This window comes from Otolemur garnettii, unplaced genomic scaffold (assembly GCF_000181295.1).
Source record: "Otolemur garnettii isolate 467f Iridium unplaced genomic scaffold, OtoGar3 scaffold00095, whole genome shotgun sequence".
Lineage (NCBI taxonomy): Eukaryota > Metazoa > Chordata > Mammalia > Primates > Galagidae > Otolemur > Otolemur garnettii.
The window spans coordinates 1,923,126-1,945,337 of record NW_003852490.1 but is presented as its reverse complement, the minus strand read 5'-3'; the positions used below and the strand labels follow the sequence as shown (position 1 = coordinate 1,945,337).

The following is a 22,212-nucleotide window of genomic DNA, read 5'->3' as shown; positions in this document are numbered from 1 at the left end:
GCCTACCTGCCCCAAAACGATTTGTAAATACTGCCCAGATTGTATTTCAAAACAAAACTCCCTTTCTCTAAAACCAAAGAGCAATTTTATTCACTTGGTTATACGATCAACAATTACTTACCAAGTAACTTACTATAAATAAGGGCAACTAATAAGTATTTACTAAATCCTAAATGTGCTAAATACTTTACAAAGATTAGTCCATTTCATCCTTAGCTCCCTATGAGGCAAATACTATTGTAATCCCCATTTTACAAGAGATACGAAGGTAAATTTCTCCAAGTCACGTAGTTTTAAGAGCCAGTTCTGTCTCTGATCTGGCACTTATTACCACAACACTCAATTGTGCCAGGAATTGTATAATTCAATTTACTCTCTACTTTTTAAGTTATTAGATGATAATGTATCTTTAAATTTTTGCTCATTAAAACAAAATCAGAAATAATTAGAATTTTCTTTTAAAAATAGTATTTTGTTGGTTTTAAATGGTCAGAAAAGTTGACCTCAGCAATATAAGAAAAAGGTAACAACCAAGTACAAGTCAAAACACACATGCTTTCTGTTAAAAAGAAAAAAAGAAAAAGAAAAATCCCATGTAACAATTCTTATTTCATAATTCCTGCATGGTCTGGATAGGTAGAAACCCATCTTTGGGAATCTGTCTGCCTGATCACCTATGGAGAAAGCAGGATATCCCATGAGTTTTAAAACATTGCCTGGTCACAAGAATAAAGCAGACATATCAATACAGCAAGAGAGGTGCTACATCCATGCTCATGTCACATGTATGTATACACCTACACACGGAACGCAGCCAGATGTCAAACTTTTGGCCAACCTACCTTGCCAATGATTCATTATATAGAAAACAGTTCCTTAAGCAGGGATCCAATTAATCAAAAAATGAAGGTTGGGCAAATTATTAACATTTTACCTAGTCAAAATTACTATATACTATGAAAATGCCTAAAAATCAGAAATCAGACAAGGAGAACTAAGGAATCTGGAAAAGCACTGAGTGATGGGCCGTATGTTTCATATTTTTTAAGTACATAATTTTTAAATATTTTAAATGAATGAAAAAAAGGCAAATAAGTTTTTTTTCACATTATTCAGTATCTTAAAATACAGCAACATTTGCTAACAAGGTCTTTAAAACCAGTGACCTCATATTTAAAGAAAATAATATAAAAAACACTTTAGAATCTTTTTATTTGCTAACTCACTGTGAGACAAACTTTCCTTTGTTGTCCACCAACAAGCTAAGTTATAAAGAGCAAGCAGTTACTATTTGGGTAAAATTTCATTTTTCTACCAGGGAAATTTTATACTTACTTTCCATTTTAAAAAACACAAAGGTTAATAGTAATAACATAATATAAAAAACACCCTCATAGTATTTAACTGGAGGCCCACTTCAATCAAAACTAATACATTTCAGTAGGCTGTCGATCAAAGCCTTTTCTCTGAGTTGGGAAAGGGTAGTATACAGTAGACTCCCCCATAAGTTGACCACCCATTTACTGACTATATCACAAACGGGTCATTAGCCCTACTGTACTGGTACATATATATATGTGGTGCATGTCCAATCTATGAAAATTAGGTCAACTCAAGGAGGTAGTCAATGTTGGGAGGTGTCAATTACGGAGGTTCTATTGCATTTAAAAAAGAGAAAGACATTATTTTGTCCTTTTATCCTTAAAACTATTAAGGATAACTTTGTTTTTAGTCACTATTTTCATCTGCTTAACTTAAAATATGGGAATTATATATGCCTCAATTTGTAACCAGCCCTATGAACAAATCTCATATGTATGTTTTTTTATAATTAACTACTTGAACTTTTTGAGATGTTTCTTAGAAGCAGATTTTTCTTTTTCTTTTTTACGCAATTTCTTTTTTAGACAAAAAAATCCTACTTGGAAGTGGATTTTTTTACAAGAGATTTAGAAGGCCCCTGAGCAAAAATTCCTGATGCCAACAATCACCAACCCCCACCACCTGCCCCAATGCACTTGGCCTCTCCTTAAAAAGCCCAGGAGTTCTGTTGCTCAGAGACAGATCTGAGACTACTTCTCTCCTGACAGACATCTTTCACATTAAAATTCCTTTCTTTCTGGGCAATCCTTCTTCTCTCAATAAGTGGATCTCTGTGCAGCAAGCACCTTGATCCAGGCCAAAACCACCTCACAGTTTCAATAAGAAACTCTCTAATGCAACTGAAATAGTATTTTGAGGTTTTAAGTTGTTTTGATTATTCAAATAGTATATATACTGCTTAAAAATTTGTCCATCTGAATGATATTCCCTTATTAGTAACTAATGATGAGCAGGGAAACAGCGGGGGAAAAATACAAAGCATATTTAAAAACATCGATCAGTCCAATACAATTTGCTACCTTAAATATTAAATTATCATATGAAAGGTAACTTAATAATTCTTGAATTAAATTAAATTTTAGAACTTTACTTACTTGTTTGCACCTAAGAAGTAACTACTTTGGTGTCCTTGTCCATATTCTAGTTGTAGATCCTAATAGTACAAAATAAAATATTTAGCAAAATAGCAATATACCACACAACACATTATACTAACATACATTATTTTAAAAATATAAACCTCAGATCCCAAATAAATCTGTATTGCTGTATGTTTTTAAAAGAGGCAAGGTAGAACCTCCAACAATAAAAGATTTCAGATGTTTGTAGAGTCCTGATTTAAGTATTTTATTATTTAAATTGAGTATTTTTTTGGGAAGTTTTCTAAATAATAATATATGCAAAGGTTCATTTATGGTTCTGCTATTATAATTAACACTTACAAAATTTAGTTTTTAGAAAGGAAAAAACTCAAATAAGATATTTATTCTCAAGTTATTAATGAAGCAAAAATGATCAGAGAATAAGTAACAAAAATCTTGGTTTTCTTTAGGACATAAAATAATCATGTATGTACGTATGTGTGTGTATTCACACATTCACATATTTCTACTGCTGCTTCACGCAGGTATTAATTTTTTAAAGACATAAAATTGAGTAATATTTTAAAACTGAACATGTACAAGATTGTAAGCTGCACTGCAAAAGTTTCAAGAATTTTTTAAAGGGTAAAAATAGCAAAATTTCAAATAACTTTTATATAAAGTTGCCTTTTGTCCCTTTTTAAAGAAAGCCAGTGTATTTTAAGCACCCTTTTAACTCTAAAGAGGGAATGTTTAACATGCTGAATGAATCTTATTTACAGTAGAATATAGTGTACTCAAGTGCTTTTTAATTTTAGAAGATACTGTCAGATTCATGATCAGGGATTAACACTAAGGTCACTTTAGAGCAGCCTTCCTAAACTGTCCAGGAGGATTACTGGAGCCTTCTCTATGTCTCCACAGCATTTAATACATACATCTCTCTTAGCACTCAGATTGGATCTTAACCTATGTACAAGTCTGTAAAAATACAGTAGAACCTCTGTAAATTAACAGCCCGAGGGACTACCACAAACTGATCAACACACAGAGGCGGTGAAAATAAAGAGCTGGGTTTACTGCACTGGACCGTGCAGTGTGGTCTATGAAAATTAGGTCCCCCCAGGAAGTGGTCAGTGAAGGGAGGGCTAGCCATGGAGGTTCCACTGTAGTGGCTAGGTTGTGAGCTCCTCAAAAGAAAGAAATGGTCCAATCTGTTTTCCTTTCCTACAGCCCATGGTTCAGCAAAGTACTTGGCACACATTAATGGTATCCTAAATAAATGTTTGTTCAAATGCTAACTGTTTATTTTCCTAAAAATAGATAGCTAACCACTTTAGCCTTAAGAAAAAGATGATTCCAGATCATAAAAATATTAAGTCTAATATAAGGATTCTAAGCAATACATTATATTTAAGGGAAAATAAGTTTAAAATTTAAGTATACTTAAAGCCTGTTTAAAAAAAAATCTGATGAAAATAAAATCAAAATCCTGGTTAGACAACTCAAATTTTGTCTTCTTCAATATTTGTGTTCTTCCATGCATAATAAGTGTTCTTACCAGTGACAGAGAAGATAATTCATCATGAACAAAAAAGGTTAGTCAACTGTCACACTGGTATCAAATGAAGTTCTAATGAAAAAGGACACCTGTTCCTTTAAATTTATAATGATACAACTTAATAGGATAAAATCACTGTCACCACAAAACTGCCACACAATGACGATACTGCGTAATTTAAGTGGTCATGACTTCATACAGGAATCTTTAAACTTTAGTATTCAGTAAGTGAAATGCTAATTCCTACATTCAAGTTTGTTGTCTTCAGCTATAGGTAACTGAGCTCTCTACCAGACCAGCAACATCTTCAACCAATATAATCCCTTAAGTCTTTAATCAAACAACAGCTTGCAAAAGTATTCATTTATGCAAAGTAGCCATTGCTTCTATTACAGAAACAGTAATGTGCCCTAAGAATATTCAGTTCATCTGATGCATGACAATCAGCAGATACTAATGATCTAAAAAAGAAAATTAGTTGTAATCAGCAGTGTACTTATTTTAGGAAGGTAAAAGAAGCGACTAAAATAACTTAAGTAACATTGTAATAGAAAATTGAGCACAAGCTCATATACAGAATAACATTTAGGGCAGGGGAGAAGTTGTATACAGATCCAGGTCTGACGATTAAGGGTGCTGTGTCCCATCAGGAAAGGTAAAACTGAAAGGAGCTCCTTCTCTGACAATTTCATCTACCTAAATCAAGGTGTGTTATACCAACTATGGAACAAGAACTACTTGCTAGGCACACCATTCCATAAAGTACTATACTAAATCCTTCTAAAAAGTGTCTATTCTCATTTAATACAACCATTACTTATCAAGCATCTATTTTATGACAGCAATTCAGACTGTAAATCAGATAAGGAAAATGACAAATAAAAAAAGAACAAAAGTGAAGCCCAGGCAAAGTCATTATAGTAGTTAGTTGAATACATATATTTTTAGGGCAGTCTAAGAAGATTGATCTAAAGTGCTTTTCAAAAAGTACTTGGAAGCTATTCTGAATCAGAAAATCCTACCAAAATTAAGCTTGGAAAAGTGCTGAACATAATCCAAGATGACTGCATCACATATCCATCCTTTAAAAGCTAAACAAGAATATAGCAGAGCATGCAATCATAAAAAAATCAGTGGTGTTATTAAGCATCAACTTCTCAGTGAACGACAATGTTTAAACTATACAGTGGAGTCAAATAAGTAACAAGACAAACTGAAAACATGCAATAATGTACTACAGATTCAACCTGAAGGCTCAAACGAAAGCTCAAGACGATTACCCCCAATTAAAGTGCCTTTGGGGTTGGAGAGTTTCAGTGGTTCCATTTCAGTGGTTCTTTAATTGAAAGGGAAATGATTTCTAAACCTAGGATGGAGTGTCTAAGAAAACACAGTGTGAGAAATTTCTGACAAGGAACAAAGGATGTAACACAGAACACTGGGAAAGAGAAATACAAGATTGAGAATATCTTATTGTGGTTTTTGTGAAAATCCCCTCAAGAGATTACATCTATACTTGATGAGAAAATAGCAGAAGTCAAAAGAATTGATACAGCTGGCCACAAAAACACAAAAGGAAAAACACTTCAGCAATGTATCTTAACCAAGAAAAAAAAGAGAACAGGAGAATTTGTTTTTCTCATCAAAAAATGAGAAAACTGTGGTGTGAATAAGGTTGTTAGTGAGAGAAACCTTTTAAATGTGGTAGATGATTTATAGAAATAAACAGTGAATCCAGGATAATTCAAAGATTTTTTTATTTCTTAAAGCGTCAGAAAAGCAAGTGCAATCAGAATATTAACTTATTAAGCAGGGTTCTGACTAATAAAAGCAGATCAAGGGGCCTTGAATTGGATAACATTTTTATGCTGGAAGTTCAGAAATGAATATCAATAGGTTAAGTATAGCATACACTTCTTCAGAGCAATATTTATGTCACTATTTTTTATGACTCTCCATAGTAATTAATATGTCCTTACATATAAATAATTTTAGTATGTTTTTAAATGGTATATGGGCCAAATTATTCAGTAAAATTTGCCAAATTAGAAAAAAATAGCATCAGTTGAGCTAGATTATAATACTTTTTAATCTGAAGACAGCATTTTGTGGGTTAACCCTATTTATGGTTATGGGCAATTTTTTTTATTTAACTGTCACATTATGACATTTAACTGTCATATTCAATATTTATAGTGAATATTTTGTCTTTATTAAAAACTCAGACTACATTCAAAATTGTAAAGACTCTTCCTATCAATCCCAAAAATCAAGCTCTATTTTTCTAGCTTCATATTATATTGATTACCTGATTTTTTTAGAGGCAGAGTCTCACTTTATCGCCCTTGGTAGAGTGCTATAGCAAGCATCACAGCTCACAGCAACCTCCAACTCCTGGCTTAGGTGATTCTCTTGCCTCAGCCTCCCGAGTAGCTGGGACCATAGGCATCGCCACAATGCCTGGCTATTTTTTTATTGCAGTTTGGCTGGGCTGGGTTTGAACCCACCACTGTCGGTATATGGGGCCGGCACCCTCCCCACTGAGCCACAGGCGCTACCACATCACCTTTTTAATAGCAACAAGAATCGAGGTGTAATATTCTAAATTCACTTACAAAATCATAAAATGAATAAACTTAGCATTTTAAATAATGAGAAATCACTGGTAACATGAAATAAAAAAAATTTTTTTTAAGACAGAGTCTTGCTCTGTTGTCCTAGCTAGAATGCAATGGAGCCATCACAGTTCACTGCAACCTCAAACCCCCAAGAGCTCAAATGATCTTCCCAACTAGCTGAGATGACAGGCAGCCATCACCATGCTCAACTAATTCTGTTTTTAGTAGAGATGGGGTCTCACTCTACAAATCTCCCTCCTTCACCTTCCAGAGTCTTAGGATTACAGGCAGGAGCCACTGTGCTCTATCAACACACAACTTTTAAGTAGCAACATCTTTTTTTTTTTTTTTAAGAGACAGAGTCTCACTTTGTTGTCCTCAGCTCACAGCAACCATTGTGCCATTGTGCCATGGTGTCACAGCTCACAGCAACCTCCAGTTCCTGGGCTTAGGTGATTCTCTTGCTTCAGCCTCCTTAGTGGGACTACAAGCACCCACCACAATGCCTGGCTGTTTTCTTGTTGCAGTTTGGCCAGGGGTGGGTTCAAACCCTCCACCTTCAGTGTATGGGGCTGTGCCCTACCTACTGAGCCACAGGCACCACCCAGCAACAACATTTTTAAGGGAGTAAATGTTTCTTCTGGGTCCTGAAAGATCTAGGGTTGACATTCTGGTGTCAAGTGCCTATTAAAATGAGGGCCCAACATTTTGTGTTGATCAGGTTTTTAGTGGCCAGCAACAAGCATTTAAGAGTTGAAATCTTGTTCATGTGCCAAGATTTTAGGATTCATAAAATTAGGAGAATGAAATAACTATGAATACTTCATACCTATTAGGATACCAGAAAATTTAAAAAAAAAGAAAGAAAGAAAGAAAGAAAAACCCAGAAAATAGTAAGTGCTGAGGATGTGAAGAAATCAGAAGTCATACGCACTGCTGTTGGGAATGTAAACCTTCTGTGAGAAACACTGTGGCAGTTTAAAGACAGAATTACCATAAGATGCAGCAAGTCCACTTCTAGTTACGAATTCAAAACAACTGAAAATCAGGAACTCAAACATATTTGTACATTGGTGCTCATAGCAGCATCATTCGTAGTACCAAATGGAGCAACCCACTGTCCATCAGTGGATGAACAAAATGTGGCACTTGCATACTATGGAATATTACTCAGCTCCCAAATGATACTCTAACACATGCTGCAAGGTGGAGGAACCTCGAAGATCATGCTAGGTGAACTGAGCCGGTCGTAAATGGAGGAATACGGTATGATTCTGCTTATAGGAGGCACCTAGAGCAGTCATATGCATAGAGACAGAAAGCAGAATGGTGGTTGAAGGGAAGAAGGGAGTTACTATTTAATGGGTATGGAGTTTCAGTTTGGAAAGATGAAAGCTTTCTGGAGACAGACAGTGGGGATAGCTGAAAACAATGCAAATGTACTTAATGCCAATGAACTGTACACTTAGAATAGGTTAAAATGATAAATTGTGTTATAAACATTTTACCAGAGTAAAAAAAAAATCAAAACATTTATGGAGCAAATATGTTGATTTTTAAAAAGAGAGGGAAGAGGAACCCTGTGCCTGATGATGTTGGGAGAGGCCATATAGTATGGTGGTTTAGGCTGGAATTCCTGAGCCAAGCTGCGTAGGTCAAATCCCAGCTCTGCTCTTCTTAGCTGAACAGTAATGAATCTCAACTTCTTTGTACCTTAAATCTTTTCTTTCGCAAACAATGATACATTTAAAGTGCTTAGAGTAATGCCTGGTATATAAAATCCTTGAGATAAATGTTAGCATTTGTTATCAAGAGAAATGAGCTTTAAGGTTGACTTTATAAATTATAGACCCTGACAAATACTTCATATATCCCTCTTCTGTCAGAACTATCTACAAGTTAATTGTCCCTAAAGCTCTCCTCTGTCACAAGATCCTCTGTACCACAGAGTCCTGATTAAGGACAGGCCAAGGGGAGCAGTTCTAGGGAATAAAGTCATGATATGATAACTTATTCAAGTTATCAGCCCACTTCCATATGTGGTACAAAAAAGAGTATTAGTAATTGTAAAGTACTATGTTCCTGGTTTTATTATCTCTTGCATAGAGGATATGAATAAATATCAATAAATACTGGAATCTATTTAAACTTTTAATTCTTTGGTCTTTTATTTCCATAACTAATTTCACTCATTGCTATTCTAGCCTACGTGTATCTAATTCTAAAGATATTTTCAATCCAGAAATCACCAATCATGTTTTCTCCAGCTCTTCTATCTCCCTTGCCCCCATGCTGGTCAATCCTCAGACTCGTGGGCCTCTCTCAGTCGTCTGACACATCTCTCTTCTTTGGAGACAGGGCATCCATTGGCTCTCCTAACTTTTCAGCTGCTTCTTCCCTACCTCCAGTCTGGGTTCTACCTAGTTGCTGACACAGGCCCCACCCAGTGTGGTAACCGTCTCCCACTCTTTTTCTTCACAGCTAACCATGAGGGACACAGATAATGTCATGGCTTCATCTATCATTTCCTTTGTGATGACTTAAATCTACCACTTTGTGCTAATCCTGTTATTTCTGGTAGTTGAAAGACAGTTTCATAATTCCACCCCGTAGCTAACTTCTCTCAAAACTGTGGTCTGCACTGCCAATTGTCCTCACAGCAGTTCCCATAAAACACAGGCAACAACTGGCTTGGCGCCTGTGGCTCAAGTGGCTAAGGTGCCAGCCACATACACCTAAGGTGGCGGGTTCAAATCCAGCCCAGGCCCACCAAACAACAATGATGGCTGCAACCAAAAAATAGCCAGGCGTTGTGGCGGGCGCCTGTGGTCCCAGCTACTTGGGAGGCAGAGGAGAGTTGCTTGAGCCCAGGAGTTGGAGGTTGCTGCGAGCTGTGAGGCCACGGCACTCTACCCAGGGCAATAGCTTGAGGCTCTGTCTCAAAAAAAAAACACAGGCAACATCTGTTCCTTTTCCTGAAGAGTCTATAATGGTTCCAACGTAATACTGAAATCAGTTTTAGTCCCTTCCCAGAAGCCAGGTAAGTCACAATAGCCCAGAGGCTCTTCTTCTCCAATATCCATGGTAACTACTATACATATGTTAGCTTCCCCTCATCAATAGTTGTCACCTGGCAAGATTTTGGCAATCCATGATACATTTTGTTGAATGGCTAACAGTTTATATGTATAAATATCTTCTGTTCAACAAGACAGCAACTTCCTTAAAAAAAAATTGTTTCTAGGTCTGGGTGCGGTGGCTCACTCCTGTAATCCTAGCACTTTAGGGGGTCAAGGCACGTGGATTACCTGAGTTCACAGGTTCAAGACCAGTCTGAGCCAGAGCAAGACCTTATCTCTAAAGAAAAAATAGCCGGGCATTGTGATGGGTGTCTGGGTCCCAGATACTTGGGAGGCTGAGGAAAGAGCATAGCTTGAGACCAAGAGTTTGAGGTTGCTGTGAGCTGTGATGCCAAGGTCTACCAAGGTCAACAAAGTGAAACTCTGTCTCAAAACAAAAAACAAAAACTGTCTAAAATCTCTTTAAGCCAACCAAAATTGGAAGAGATATGTTATTAAGTTGGAAAAGAAAGAAAGAAAAGTAACATTCCATTTAAAAGGCAGAAAAGGTAAATTCTGGGAGCAACTATGGGGGCAACTTGGGGCTCTAGCCAGCCACGGAAGAACTATTTATTTAATAATAACTATTAAAATACTATTTGGTTAACATTTATCAGCATTAATTTTCCATCTTTTCTTATATAATGGCAAGGTAGTTTTAACATTTGTAACTCTGGGGATGCTTTATAATCTAAATTTTTTCCTGCTACAATAAAACTTTGAGAATTATTTCATTGTTAGGATAAATTATCTTTAAGAATTATATATATTATATATACCATATAACATGAGTAATATATCATATATAATGCATGACATAATATATGTAATATGTTATACAGCACATAATATATGCATAATATATTATGTATAATATGTGGTATATGTAATAAATATATACTATATATGTACCATATAATATATAAAGTTTTTAGATATATGAATGGACTCATGCGTGTATATAGAGAGAAAGAAATGGTTTCTAGATCATTAAAACCAATTACATCATTAAAACTGGGGATCTAGGGGGAATGTTTTCTTCTAAAAAACCCCCATATTTGAGTTAGAAATTTAAATACTAATGTATATGTGATTAGATATATTTCTTTAATTTGTTATGGGAAAAATTTGCTTCAATTAATATATGGAAACTTCCTAAATAACAGTAACTTATAAAACAATGTTTAAATTGGTTCACTAAAACTGTACAAAATGTTTGATCTTAAAAAATAACAATTAAGACTAAAATAATGCTGACAAAGAAAATCAGAAGATGAGAAATACCAGATTAGATCTTGCAGTGTAGTATATTTCTTCTGAACTGTCGAAAAAACCATCACTGTCGGGCTGTTTAGCAGAGACCAAGAAACCCAAGTTATTTACACTTAGACTAAAAGCCACAAATTCACAAAGGGAAACTTTCACAAATGAAGTTAAGTCCTGCTAACATAATTTTATTAAGGCAAATGGAAAGTCAAATTATAGTAAGTAGCTTCTAAGAAAAGCAACATTGCAACAACTTTGCTCTATAATGCAGTTACTAAATTAGTATAAAATTTAAATACATGCAATGCCAACTTAAAAAAAGAAACAGAAAATAAACTGCCTTAACAAAATACAATTAGCATTTATAAATATCATGACTACTTTTTCTTCTTAATCTTCTCCATCCCTCTCCATAAATGTCAGGTTTTAGTATTAGAAGATAATTTAAAGACAAACTTTTTCTTTCATACTCTTTCCCTCCATGCTGGTATGCTGACTTATAACTACTCCATCAGACAAAGGCTGACTCCCTTGGTATGCTTTAGTTAAGTGAGTTAAAATAACATTATAGTTAAGAAGAAAGTTCCCACTTTAATCCTTAGTACTTACTAACAGTTACTTTCTTCTCACTATTAAATAGCAAAGGGAAAAAAGTGAAACAGATGGAATCTGGAGTTCTGGCAAAGTAATATCATCAGGATTCATTTTGTTTTTTTTAATATCTCATTTTTTATTCTTTCATAGAATATTAACATCTCAAATATTTGCAGAATGTTTTGCTTCTAAGACCATACCTAATATATTATCAGGTATATATTATATTTCATATATCTGAAAGGGGCATTAAAGGATCATGAAAAGAATATTCATACAGTTATAAGCCTCAAATGAATGAAAAGTTTGCTATACTACGTATGTATGCTTCATCTTCCTGAGTTGTAGTACTCTAAACACACCTGACTCTACTGATGCTTAGAAACTATGGCAGTTATCCTAATAAAAACATACCCTGAAAACCCCTCAAAAATGGAAAAAAAATGACAAAAATAATTAAAAGGTTAATGTTTTTAAAAGTTAAAAACATTTAGTTAGAGAATGGTAAAACTAGAAAGTTCCTCCTAGAATAGTTTTTAAAATATTGAATCTCAGCAACACAGATTTATTTATTCTGAATTTTAGAATTACTTACCTTTTCGATTCCCCAAATGCTTTTGAAAATATTAATGACTAGCTTTTTTATTCAGTACTAATATCTTAAATAGATTAATTAAAACATTTATTTTCAGTCTTAACATTCTAAGACTACACTACTTACAAGTTCATGATGTGGTTCTGTCTCCTTCCTTAAGGGAGGATCAAATTTTACTTGGCCAACTGAAAAAGAAAAAAAGTAAAGCCAGGATCTGTTCCTATGTTCTTAATGATGTAATAATTTAAAAAGTTACTCCACAGCAAGACACATTTAATTTTACTGTCTACCATATACTGGTCACAATTCAAAGATTTTTACTTTATTTGTATTTTTAGAGAGAGAGTCTCACTGTGTTGTCCCAGGCTAGAGTGCCATTGTATCATAGCTCACAGCAACCTCAAATTCTTGGGCTCAAAGGATCTTCCTGCCTCAGCTTCCCAAACAGCTGGGACCACAGGTGCTCACCACATTGCCCAGCTAGTTTTTCTATTTTTAGTAGATACACGGTTTCACTCCTGCTCACGCTGGTCTCGAGCTCCTAAGCTCAAGCTCCCTACACACCTAGGCCTCCCAGAGTGTTAGGATCACAGGCATGAGCCACCATACCATGGATACATAACAGTTATAGATATATTAATAACGCATACGATGCATAATGACCAAAATGGCAATTAAGCTATTTATCACTTCAAACAGTTATTTTCATATGTAGGTCATATTCCGAACCATCCAGCTAGTCCAAAATATACAATAAATTATTGTTAACTATACTGCTATTGAACACTAGAACTTATTCCTTCTAACTAACCTTTCTTCATCAACCCTGCTCCCTTCCCAGCCTCTGATAACATCATTCTACTTTCAACCTTAATGAGATCAATATTTTTAGCTACCACATGTGACTAAGCATAAGTGATATTTGTCTTTCTGTACCTGGTTTATTTCACTTAACATTCTGACCTCCAGATTGTCAATGTTGCTGCAAGTGAGAGGGTGTCATTCTTTTTTATTGCTGAAATGTATGCCATTGTATATGTGTACCATAGCTTCTTTATCTACTCATCTGTTAATAGACATTTAGGTTGATTCCATATCTTGGATACGGAAAATAGTGCTACAGTAAACACGGAAGTGCAGATATCTCTCTGTTACAGTGATTTTGTTTCTTTTAAATATATATCCAACCAATGGGACTGCTGGATCATATGGCTGTCCCATTCTTAGGTTTTGAGGACCCTCCATACTGTCTTCCATGTGGCTCTACTAATTTACATTCCCACCAACCATGTGTGAGAGTTCTTTTTCTCTGCATCCTGCTATTTTTTTGCTTTTTGATCATAAACATGTTACCTTGGAATGAAACAGTATCTCATTGTGGTTTTGATTTGCATTTCCTTTATGATTAGTGAGGTTGAACGTTTTTTCATATACCTGTTAGCCATTTCCAATCCAAATATTTAAATAAACAACCTGCTAGCTGGAAAAACCCAAGAAAATCTTAAAACTGTTAAAGCTTAATATGTTAATCCTAGGCCTTTTCCATAGCAAAAAAAAAAAAAAAAAAAGTGAACAAAATTACACAGTATGATATATCATCAGGATTTCACATGGTATGTTACAAAGTTAGTAAGTGAAAAAGGTCTTGGTTGTACATAAAATAGAGACGATCTGAACTCAGTATTTAAGCGGGTAGGCAGTGGTTACCCTAGAGTACTTATGGAAGGCAGCCTATAGGAAAGCCCCCAGTGTTCACAACACGTCCACATGGGATCAGGGTTGGTCAGTGTGATGGAAAGAACATAGCAGAAGCAATGGTATCCTGTTTCCAAGATTCGGCTTCTGTCATGGGCTCTCTATGCTGGGTCACTTGCTCTACAGTCCCCAACATCTGGGCAAATGAGTCCATTTTTACACATAAGGCTAACTCAACACCATTTAGTTAAAAGAAAACACTGGTTGCACAGAGAAGCATCAAGTAATGGTAAACGCAAAGCGTTATCAAAAGGAATACCATTATTATTTTTCCAAAGGCTGCCTTCATAGATAATAGAATTAGTGAGCATTCTCTTATATATCATGTCTCACATGAAATTATAAAACATTCTGAAAAGAAGACATTTGTTAGAGCACAGAATAAGACTTGACAGCCTCAAATTCCAAACCCACAAATTATTACAAGTAGTTGCTTTAATCCTCTTGCTACCTCAACGTACCAGAGGGCTATGACACCCACATTACTGGCAAATGGGAAAAAGGGAGGTGTTCATTATGTATCACTTGCTCTCACCAAAAGGAGGGCCTATCAGAATCTCAGAAGACTGAGATAAAGCTGTCTAGTTTCCAAAAGCATACACATGCATAAGCACTGAGACGCTGAGAACCACTGATATGTGTGCAGTTTAGTACAGAGGGATAATAGCCACCCTTTCTAGTAGAAAGGGCCTGGAAATAAATTTTAATAGATTCAGGTAACAAGATAGAAGGCACTTTAAATTAGATTTTCAATAGTACTGAACACATAAAGTTTTAATAATCAACTATGAAACACCTCTAATTACTTCCTATATATTAAAGAAATGTTAAAGACATTTCATGATTACTTTTTGTATATTAAAAAATAATGGGAAATGCTCTTGTGTGCCAAGGTTGCCATTTTCAGAAAGGAGAAATTAGGAAATTTAAATCCCGCTTTAAATTTTAAAGCTTCAGAAGAAACTTTAAAAATAATCTTATATGGTCACACAACTAATTGTTGGCAAACTACCAAATCCCACTCCTGGGTTTTTGATATAAGTCACTATGCTTTCTTTCTGGAGTTTCCTCCTTTAAGAGCATTTATGGATATCACAAGCACAAAGCTTTATCAAGAACTTAATATACATTGTACAGTCTGGTCAAAACGCTCAGGGAAGGTTCACAAAGAACTCAAATAACTCCCAGTGTAAAAGCCATGTAACATGTATATTGAGGTGGTTCCTGAAATAAAGCAGGGTTTGTGAAAAACCAGCGAACTGGACGGAGGTTGAGAGATGTACAACTGGCTGTCAACTCACTGGATGACTCAATCCCACTGCCAATCTCTTCATCTTCGCATTCCTTTTTATTCCTCCTATCAAATGGTGATAGGGCCTGTCCCTATTTACCTTACCTGGATTTTGAGATGAAGAGATGGATTCATCTTAATTAAACTTGAGATAATTATTAGTACTGACAGTAGTCATCTTAATGTTACGGTTTACCTAGTTTCACTGAGGTCATTTTGAATTTCAAGTCCTTTGTGATAAATCTTTAGCTCACAGAAAACTATTATCATGAGCCCGACTGCATTAAATTAGCATTTTAAGTCACTGGGAGTAAGTGCTTTTAAGGAATAAAAACTTAAGGCAGTATTGTTCCAGGAATTCCTGCTGGCACAGTATCAGTGATGCACTGACTGTATTAATTGTCCTGGGCAGTCTTACGTTTGTCTCAGGAGGTCCATGACTTGGCTGCTCATAAGCATGGAGCCTTGGAGGCCTATTTTAAAAGGTTTCTTGGGCCAACCCAGGACATATTAAATTAAATTTTAAAAAGTGGGGCCTGAGAATCCATCTGAAAAGCTCCCAGGCTCCTCAGCAGTTTAGCCAGTTGGCACTGAAATTCCTGATGGTCTCTGGACCATTAGTACACACATAACCTGGATGCTTGTCAGAAGCAAAGGCTCTCAGATCCCATCCCAGATCTACCCCAGCAGAAGCTACACTTTAATAAGCTCTCTAGGTGAGTTACGTGCACATATGAGTTTAAGAAGAATTGCCTGATTACTCCCATCCTGCTTATTCCAAAAATTTTATTTCTTCTCCCAAATAGTTAACAACATAAATATACCCTATAGCCCTGCCACCCAAAATTCCATAAGAATAAGGAAAATGAAATTTTTACTGCTCTAATTAAACTATAACAGTGTTTCCTAAGAAAACTATTTGGAAGAAAAGAAACTGTAACTAAATTATAATTTGAAATCTTATTTTCTGTTGTTAAATTATGAACTGTGCATACTATAGACTTACAGTTTATCTCTGAGCGTGTTTTTTCTTCTCTCACATTTCTGCTTGTTGAGTGAATTCTATGTGGTACGGCAACAAGTGGCTAGAATAGAATGAAATCAATATACGGCATGTGATAATCAAGTCAGTTTGGTCCATGAACTTACCCAAATACGAAGAAATACTTCATTTTAAGTAAAAATCGAAACAAAATATAACAACTTTACAAATATTATAATAAGGACAATCAGATCCACAGCTCAAACTATAAAGGTGAAAATGTGTTTTTATTATCCACTTAACATAAATCATTATTTGTACTATAGAGAGCACTTGTGCAACTAGATATAATACATAAGAAATTAAACACAAGATAATAATGTATTCTGATTTTTTTCCACAGAGATTGGGTCTTGTTCTGTTCACTAAAGCCTCAAACTCCTGGGCTCAAGCAATCTTCCCCTCTGAAAGAAAGGAACTTCTGAAGGGAAAGATAACAGCGTAAAGACTACCATTTGTAGCTATCATTTGGTGATGACAACTCAGAAGCCTTTTCTTGTAAGGTTTATACATCAACCTAAATTTTTCAAAAATAATGTTCAAAACACACATATACACATACACACATTTATAGATCATTAGGAGATAATGGTTTGTACTTTGCTCTTTGCCACAATTTGAATCACAAATGATTCAAGTAATTGTCAAAAACCATATAACTTAGGTAGACTCACAGCATTTTATGTTTTTCAGAAGACTTTTTCATTAAAAAAGTGCCTTTCTCTGTTTCTCTCAGTTATAGGTATACCATTATAATTTCTATGAGCAGGAAACATGGTAATATTCAATTCTTTTCCTTTAAAGAAATCTTTCTAAAGAAGACTTATACCCTGTAATAATTTACAGAACCTAACTAGTTAAATGTGATCAGAGTATTGGTAAACTTAGTCTGCATGTCTCAATATGTGATTTGTCAAGGGTTCCAACATCAGAAAAAGAGTAAACCGAAAAATACGATTTAAGGAAACCCTAGCATGTCAGGAACAAAATGGATACACATTTCAGTAAGTTAAATGATTATAAAAAGAAAGACTAAGTAGGCATGTCCTAGAAACCAGATTCCATCTTTGAGAACAGAGGTGAAGTACAGACTTGGCTGAGCCTTCCTTTCACATATACTATTTCAGATAGCTGGATAAGCAAATAGTGTTTTTTCCAAAAACCCAAACTGAAAAGAAAATATTTCATGTACGAAAGGAGAAAGAGATGCCAACAAATTCTGTATAATGGGGCCAAGGCAATGAAGGATGCCGGCCCTGAAATTAAAGTAGGCAGTATCATGTTAGGCACAATCTACCGTGATGCCAAAGAATTTGTTATGTAACAACAGATTTTGCTTAACTTCTCTAGAAAGGGTTTACATTTATTAGAATTTCCAATAAACAGAAGTGATTCTAAACTAATTCATCTGAACTTAAAAAGCTGAAGCTCTAAAAGGATATCCTTTAGTACCATTCAATCCGACAAAGAACATGTAGATACATGCCAGAAAGTAAGCTCTAATTTCTAAACATGAATACTCTCACTTTCCTCTATAAATGTTAACACACACTAGTCATGGAAATCTGCTATGAGGAGTTTATAATCACTCTAGTAAGTGATATTTAAAGAAGTGATGATAAATATATTTAAAGAAATAAACTGTTCGTAATGATGCATGATTTCCAATGTTTTTTTTCAAACAATGCTTTATGTACCATTAACCTGCATGTACTAATGCATAAAAAGGTTTAAATCTTTTTATGTTTAAAAATCACAACCCCACTCTTCTAAACTCACTCTTCTAAACTATTTCATGCTTATTCAAGTTATTATAATTCTAAAGTTCAGTCATCAAATAAAACAAGTAACAGGCCCTTTGCAATGGTAGCTAGCTGGGATTGTATGGAATGAAGGAAAGACAGACAGTATGATAAACCTTAGTTAACATAAGCAAGTGGCTTCTGGCCAGGGACAATTTTGTTGCTGGGGAGACATTCGGGGATATCTGGGGACATTCCTGGTTGTCATGGCTGGAGATCAAAGGTTGCTACTAGTAATTAATGGAAAGAATCCAGGGATGTTGCCCCAATATACAGGGCAGCCAGCCACTACAACAAAGGATTGTCTGGCCCAAAATGCCAACAGTGCTCAGTTTGAGAAATCCTGCTATAAGAAAAAACAAAAGCACTTGGTTTCTTCTTCTAGGTCAAGGATTAGAAAACTGTGGTCCCTGTAAATTCCCACTGCCGTCTGTTTTTGAAAATAAAGTTTTACTGAAACACAGCCATGTCCCGTCACACATTATCTATAGCTACTTTCACTCCACACTGAAGAGTTCGTAACCATGAAAGAGGACAAAGTGGCCCACAAAGCCAAACATATTTGTCTGCTTTTTATGAGAAAAGTTTTCAACCTCTGTTCAAGGTCAATCATCTAAGACAAGTGAGTTGTAAAAGTTATTTAGCTTTATCAAATTTATTTTTAGGTCCTTAGCTTTTTTAAGCCTACAACTACAAATTACTTACATTTTTAATACAACAACAAAGAAATCACCCCAGCCACACACACACAATTTTCTCCCTTATATTTGCAAGGAATTTTGGGAAATATGAGAAGCAAGACCATATTAAATTATTTCTTCATTCTACATACAGGTTGATCCTTGAGTAATATGGGCTTGAACTGCATGGGTTCCCTTGTATGTAGATTTTTTTCAACCAGATTCAGACTGAAAATATATTATTGGGGGAAGTGAAAGCCGCATGTACAGAGGGCCGACTTCTGCACATGGGCTCTGCAGGGCTTGCTGTCAGATCTGACGATGTGTGGATTTTGGTATATGTGGGGTCTAGGAATTAATCCATCTTAGGGCAACTGGATACTCAAAAATTTTTTTTTTTTTAAGAAAGACAACTGTTATTATTTCTCCGCCTTTTGGCTAAGACTGGGTGTAGAAAGATAACTGTTAATGACAGTAAAAATCCAAGTAAACTTCCTTTTAAAGTTCTAATGAATATTCCAAATATTTCTACAGTATAAATATTACATATTGTAAGCCATTATTTAATGTAAAAAAAATTCATTTAACTACAACTTAGCGGATAAGAACCTAACCAAATGCAAACATTTATATATTTGATGCACTCTCTTAATCATATGTTAGCCTGTCTTGATTACACTTGTTTTTGCATGAATCTTATTTAATAATAAAGACTCTGTTTAAACATTTCTAAAATTTATGAAAGCTGGTGTATTTGACCATTGAGATATGGAGGTTGGCTATTGTTTCTATCACTTTTTACATGAGTTTTTTAAAGTCTCTAGTGCTTTAACATGACCTTTCTTCTTTAAACTGTGGTCTTTCCTAAACCTTCCTGTTGGCCGCGCCTCTCCAACAATGCCAATTCCTTTGTGGCACTGTCTTTGACTTCCTTAGCAAAAACTCACTGTTTTTCCTACTCACCCCTCTAACTATGCATTTCTCAAGACTAGGAAATATATTTTATTTATAGCAGGCCCCCAACAAGTAATTCACATAGCTGAATAATATTCAAAAATTAAATATTTTAATAATTAGCTGTTTAAATGCTACAACTTAGCTTCCCCCTGTTGCAGAGGAGAAAATTGTTATTTATTTATTTAAATTTTTTTTAGAGATACGTCTCACTCTGTTGCCCTGGCTGGAGTATAATGGCGTGATCACAGTTCACTGCAGTCTCTAAGTCCTGAGCTTCACCCTCTTACCTCAGCCTCTTGAGTAGTTAGGAATATAGGTGCATCCCACCACACCTGGCAAAGTTTTTTTATTTTTTTGTACAGAGGGCATCTTGTTATGTTGCCTAGGCTGGTCCTAAACTCCTGGCCTCAAGTGATATTTCCACCTTGACCTCCCAATGTGCTGGGATTATAGGTGCGAACCATTGCACTTGGCTGAAAGTCACAATTAAAAAAAATAAATTGCCTCAAGACAATGGCTTGAACCCCAGAATTTAAGGTTGCTGTGAGCTGTGACACTATAGCACTCCACCCAGGATGACAGAGTAAGACTCTGTCTTAAAAAAAAAGGTAAAAAATTTTACCTCAATTTCTTACATTAAAAGAATAAGACAAATAGAATGAAATGATACTAAAGACATCAATGATTTATGGTCTTTTTTCTTAGTAAAAGAAAAAAATTTTCCCCCTTTATGTTGTTTCTGAAGAAGCAGCCTTCTATTTTCTTTCCTTTTCATATAGAAATATTCTGAAGGTAGCTGAAATAGGAATGAGTTCTTCTACTTAATAATTCATGAACATTCCTCCAACCTTTGGAAGACAAAGAGGCCCTATTTAAAAAATTTTTGAGCCTCATCCTAAATATTCCAAGGTCTCATCTTAGGAGAAGATGCCTATATCTATTTAATGCAGTTATTGCAACATCCAATAGCGCCCTCTGTGTGTGAAACACGACCTTTGAAGCTATTACCTCTGAAGGACACACATTCTTAGACCTACCTTTGTAGACAATATAATACATAAACATTGAGTTCTAATTTCTTAGATTCAATAAGACAGATCGGGAACAGACTCAAGTTAACTATTCTCAGCGTACGTACATCTCAGGAAACAAAAATATATAAATCTAAAAGACCCACATTTTAAAATACTTCTGGTGGGGCCAGGGGTGGTGGCACACACCTGTTATCCTCTCAGCACTCTGTGAGGTCGAAGCACCTGGATCCCTTGAGCTCAGGAGTTCGAGAGCCTAAGCTAGAAAGAGACCCCATCTCTAAAAATAGCCAGGTGTTGTGGTGGGCACCTGTAGTCCCAGCTACTCAGGAGGCTGAGGCAAGAGAACCGCTTGAGCCCAAGAGTTTGAGGTTGCTGTGAGCTATGATGCCATGGCACTCTACCCAGAGTGACTGAGTTAGACTCTATCTCAAAAGATAAATAAATAAATGAATAAATAAATAAATAAATTAAGTAACTTAAGATGATGAAACAGTAACAAAAGTAATTAGGTACTTTAATGTTACATGTGGACAATGCTCTGTAGTTTTCAAAGTATTTTCCTGAATCATATCTCATTATGTCCTCAAAATAAACTTGTATAATAAGTATTATTCTTCATTTTATAGATGAGGGCACTGAGACTCAAAAGTAAGTGACAGGGCATTCAGCTAGCTAGCCAAAGCTGAGAAAAACACTGAATTTTGATCATAATCTATAGTAACAAAAAACAAAAACACCAGGTATCATACAGGTTAGTCATATAGACTGTTACAGGTAAACATGGATGAAACCATGATTATCTGTGAGAATTTTAGTTTCCCAGTCTAAACGGTAAAAACCATGAAATTATTAAATCTTATAACACTTATATAGCAAATTAGTTAACATATAGAAGAAAATTCTATTAAGTAAAAATCAGAATTATAATTACTCTGGTGTATAATTGCTTCTATAATAGAAACTATGTGGCAACTCAACATTAAAAAGTCAAACTTTCTTCCAAAAGTGTGTTACCTATAAAAAATTTAAACTAAAGTAGACTTAGCAGATATGTTCATTTTTCTTTTTTTTTTGTTTGAGACAGGGTCTCACTTTGTCACCTGGGCTAGAGTGTAATAGCATCACCATAGCTTACTACAAGCTCAAAATCCTGGTCTTAAGTGATCCTCCTGCCTCAGCCTCCAGTTGAGACTACAGGTGGGCACAACCTCACCTACCTAATTTTTCTAGTTTTTGTAGAGATGGGGTTCCCCTTGGTTGTCCAAGCTGTTCTCATACTCCTGGCCTCAATCCCCCACCTCCTAAAGTGCTAGGAGGTCAGAGTTTGAGCTGCCACGCCTGGCCTAGATACGCTAAACATTTTTTAAGAATATTCATGATAGGTTTAGTATCACAGCAAGTGCTGCAATACTAGTTAGATACATTCACATTCT

At 35.3% G+C, this 22,212-nt stretch overlaps 1 protein-coding gene across 1 annotated transcript in view; it reads right to left on the bottom strand.

The window, feature by feature from the left end:
* Positions 1 to 22,212, bottom strand: part of MAP4K3 (mitogen-activated protein kinase kinase kinase kinase 3) — a 206,572-nt gene that overhangs the window by 47,818 nt on the left and 136,542 nt on the right. The window contains exons 13-16 of the mRNA XM_003795701.3: positions 16,271 to 16,349; positions 12,345 to 12,403; positions 11,048 to 11,110; positions 2,478 to 2,536 (exon numbers count right to left, since the gene is read on the bottom strand). Of these exons, the coding sequence (XP_003795749.1) occupies positions 2,478 to 2,536; positions 11,048 to 11,110; positions 12,345 to 12,403; positions 16,271 to 16,349 (260 nt within the window). The remainder of the gene's footprint in view (positions 1 to 2,477; positions 2,537 to 11,047; positions 11,111 to 12,344; positions 12,404 to 16,270; positions 16,350 to 22,212) is intronic.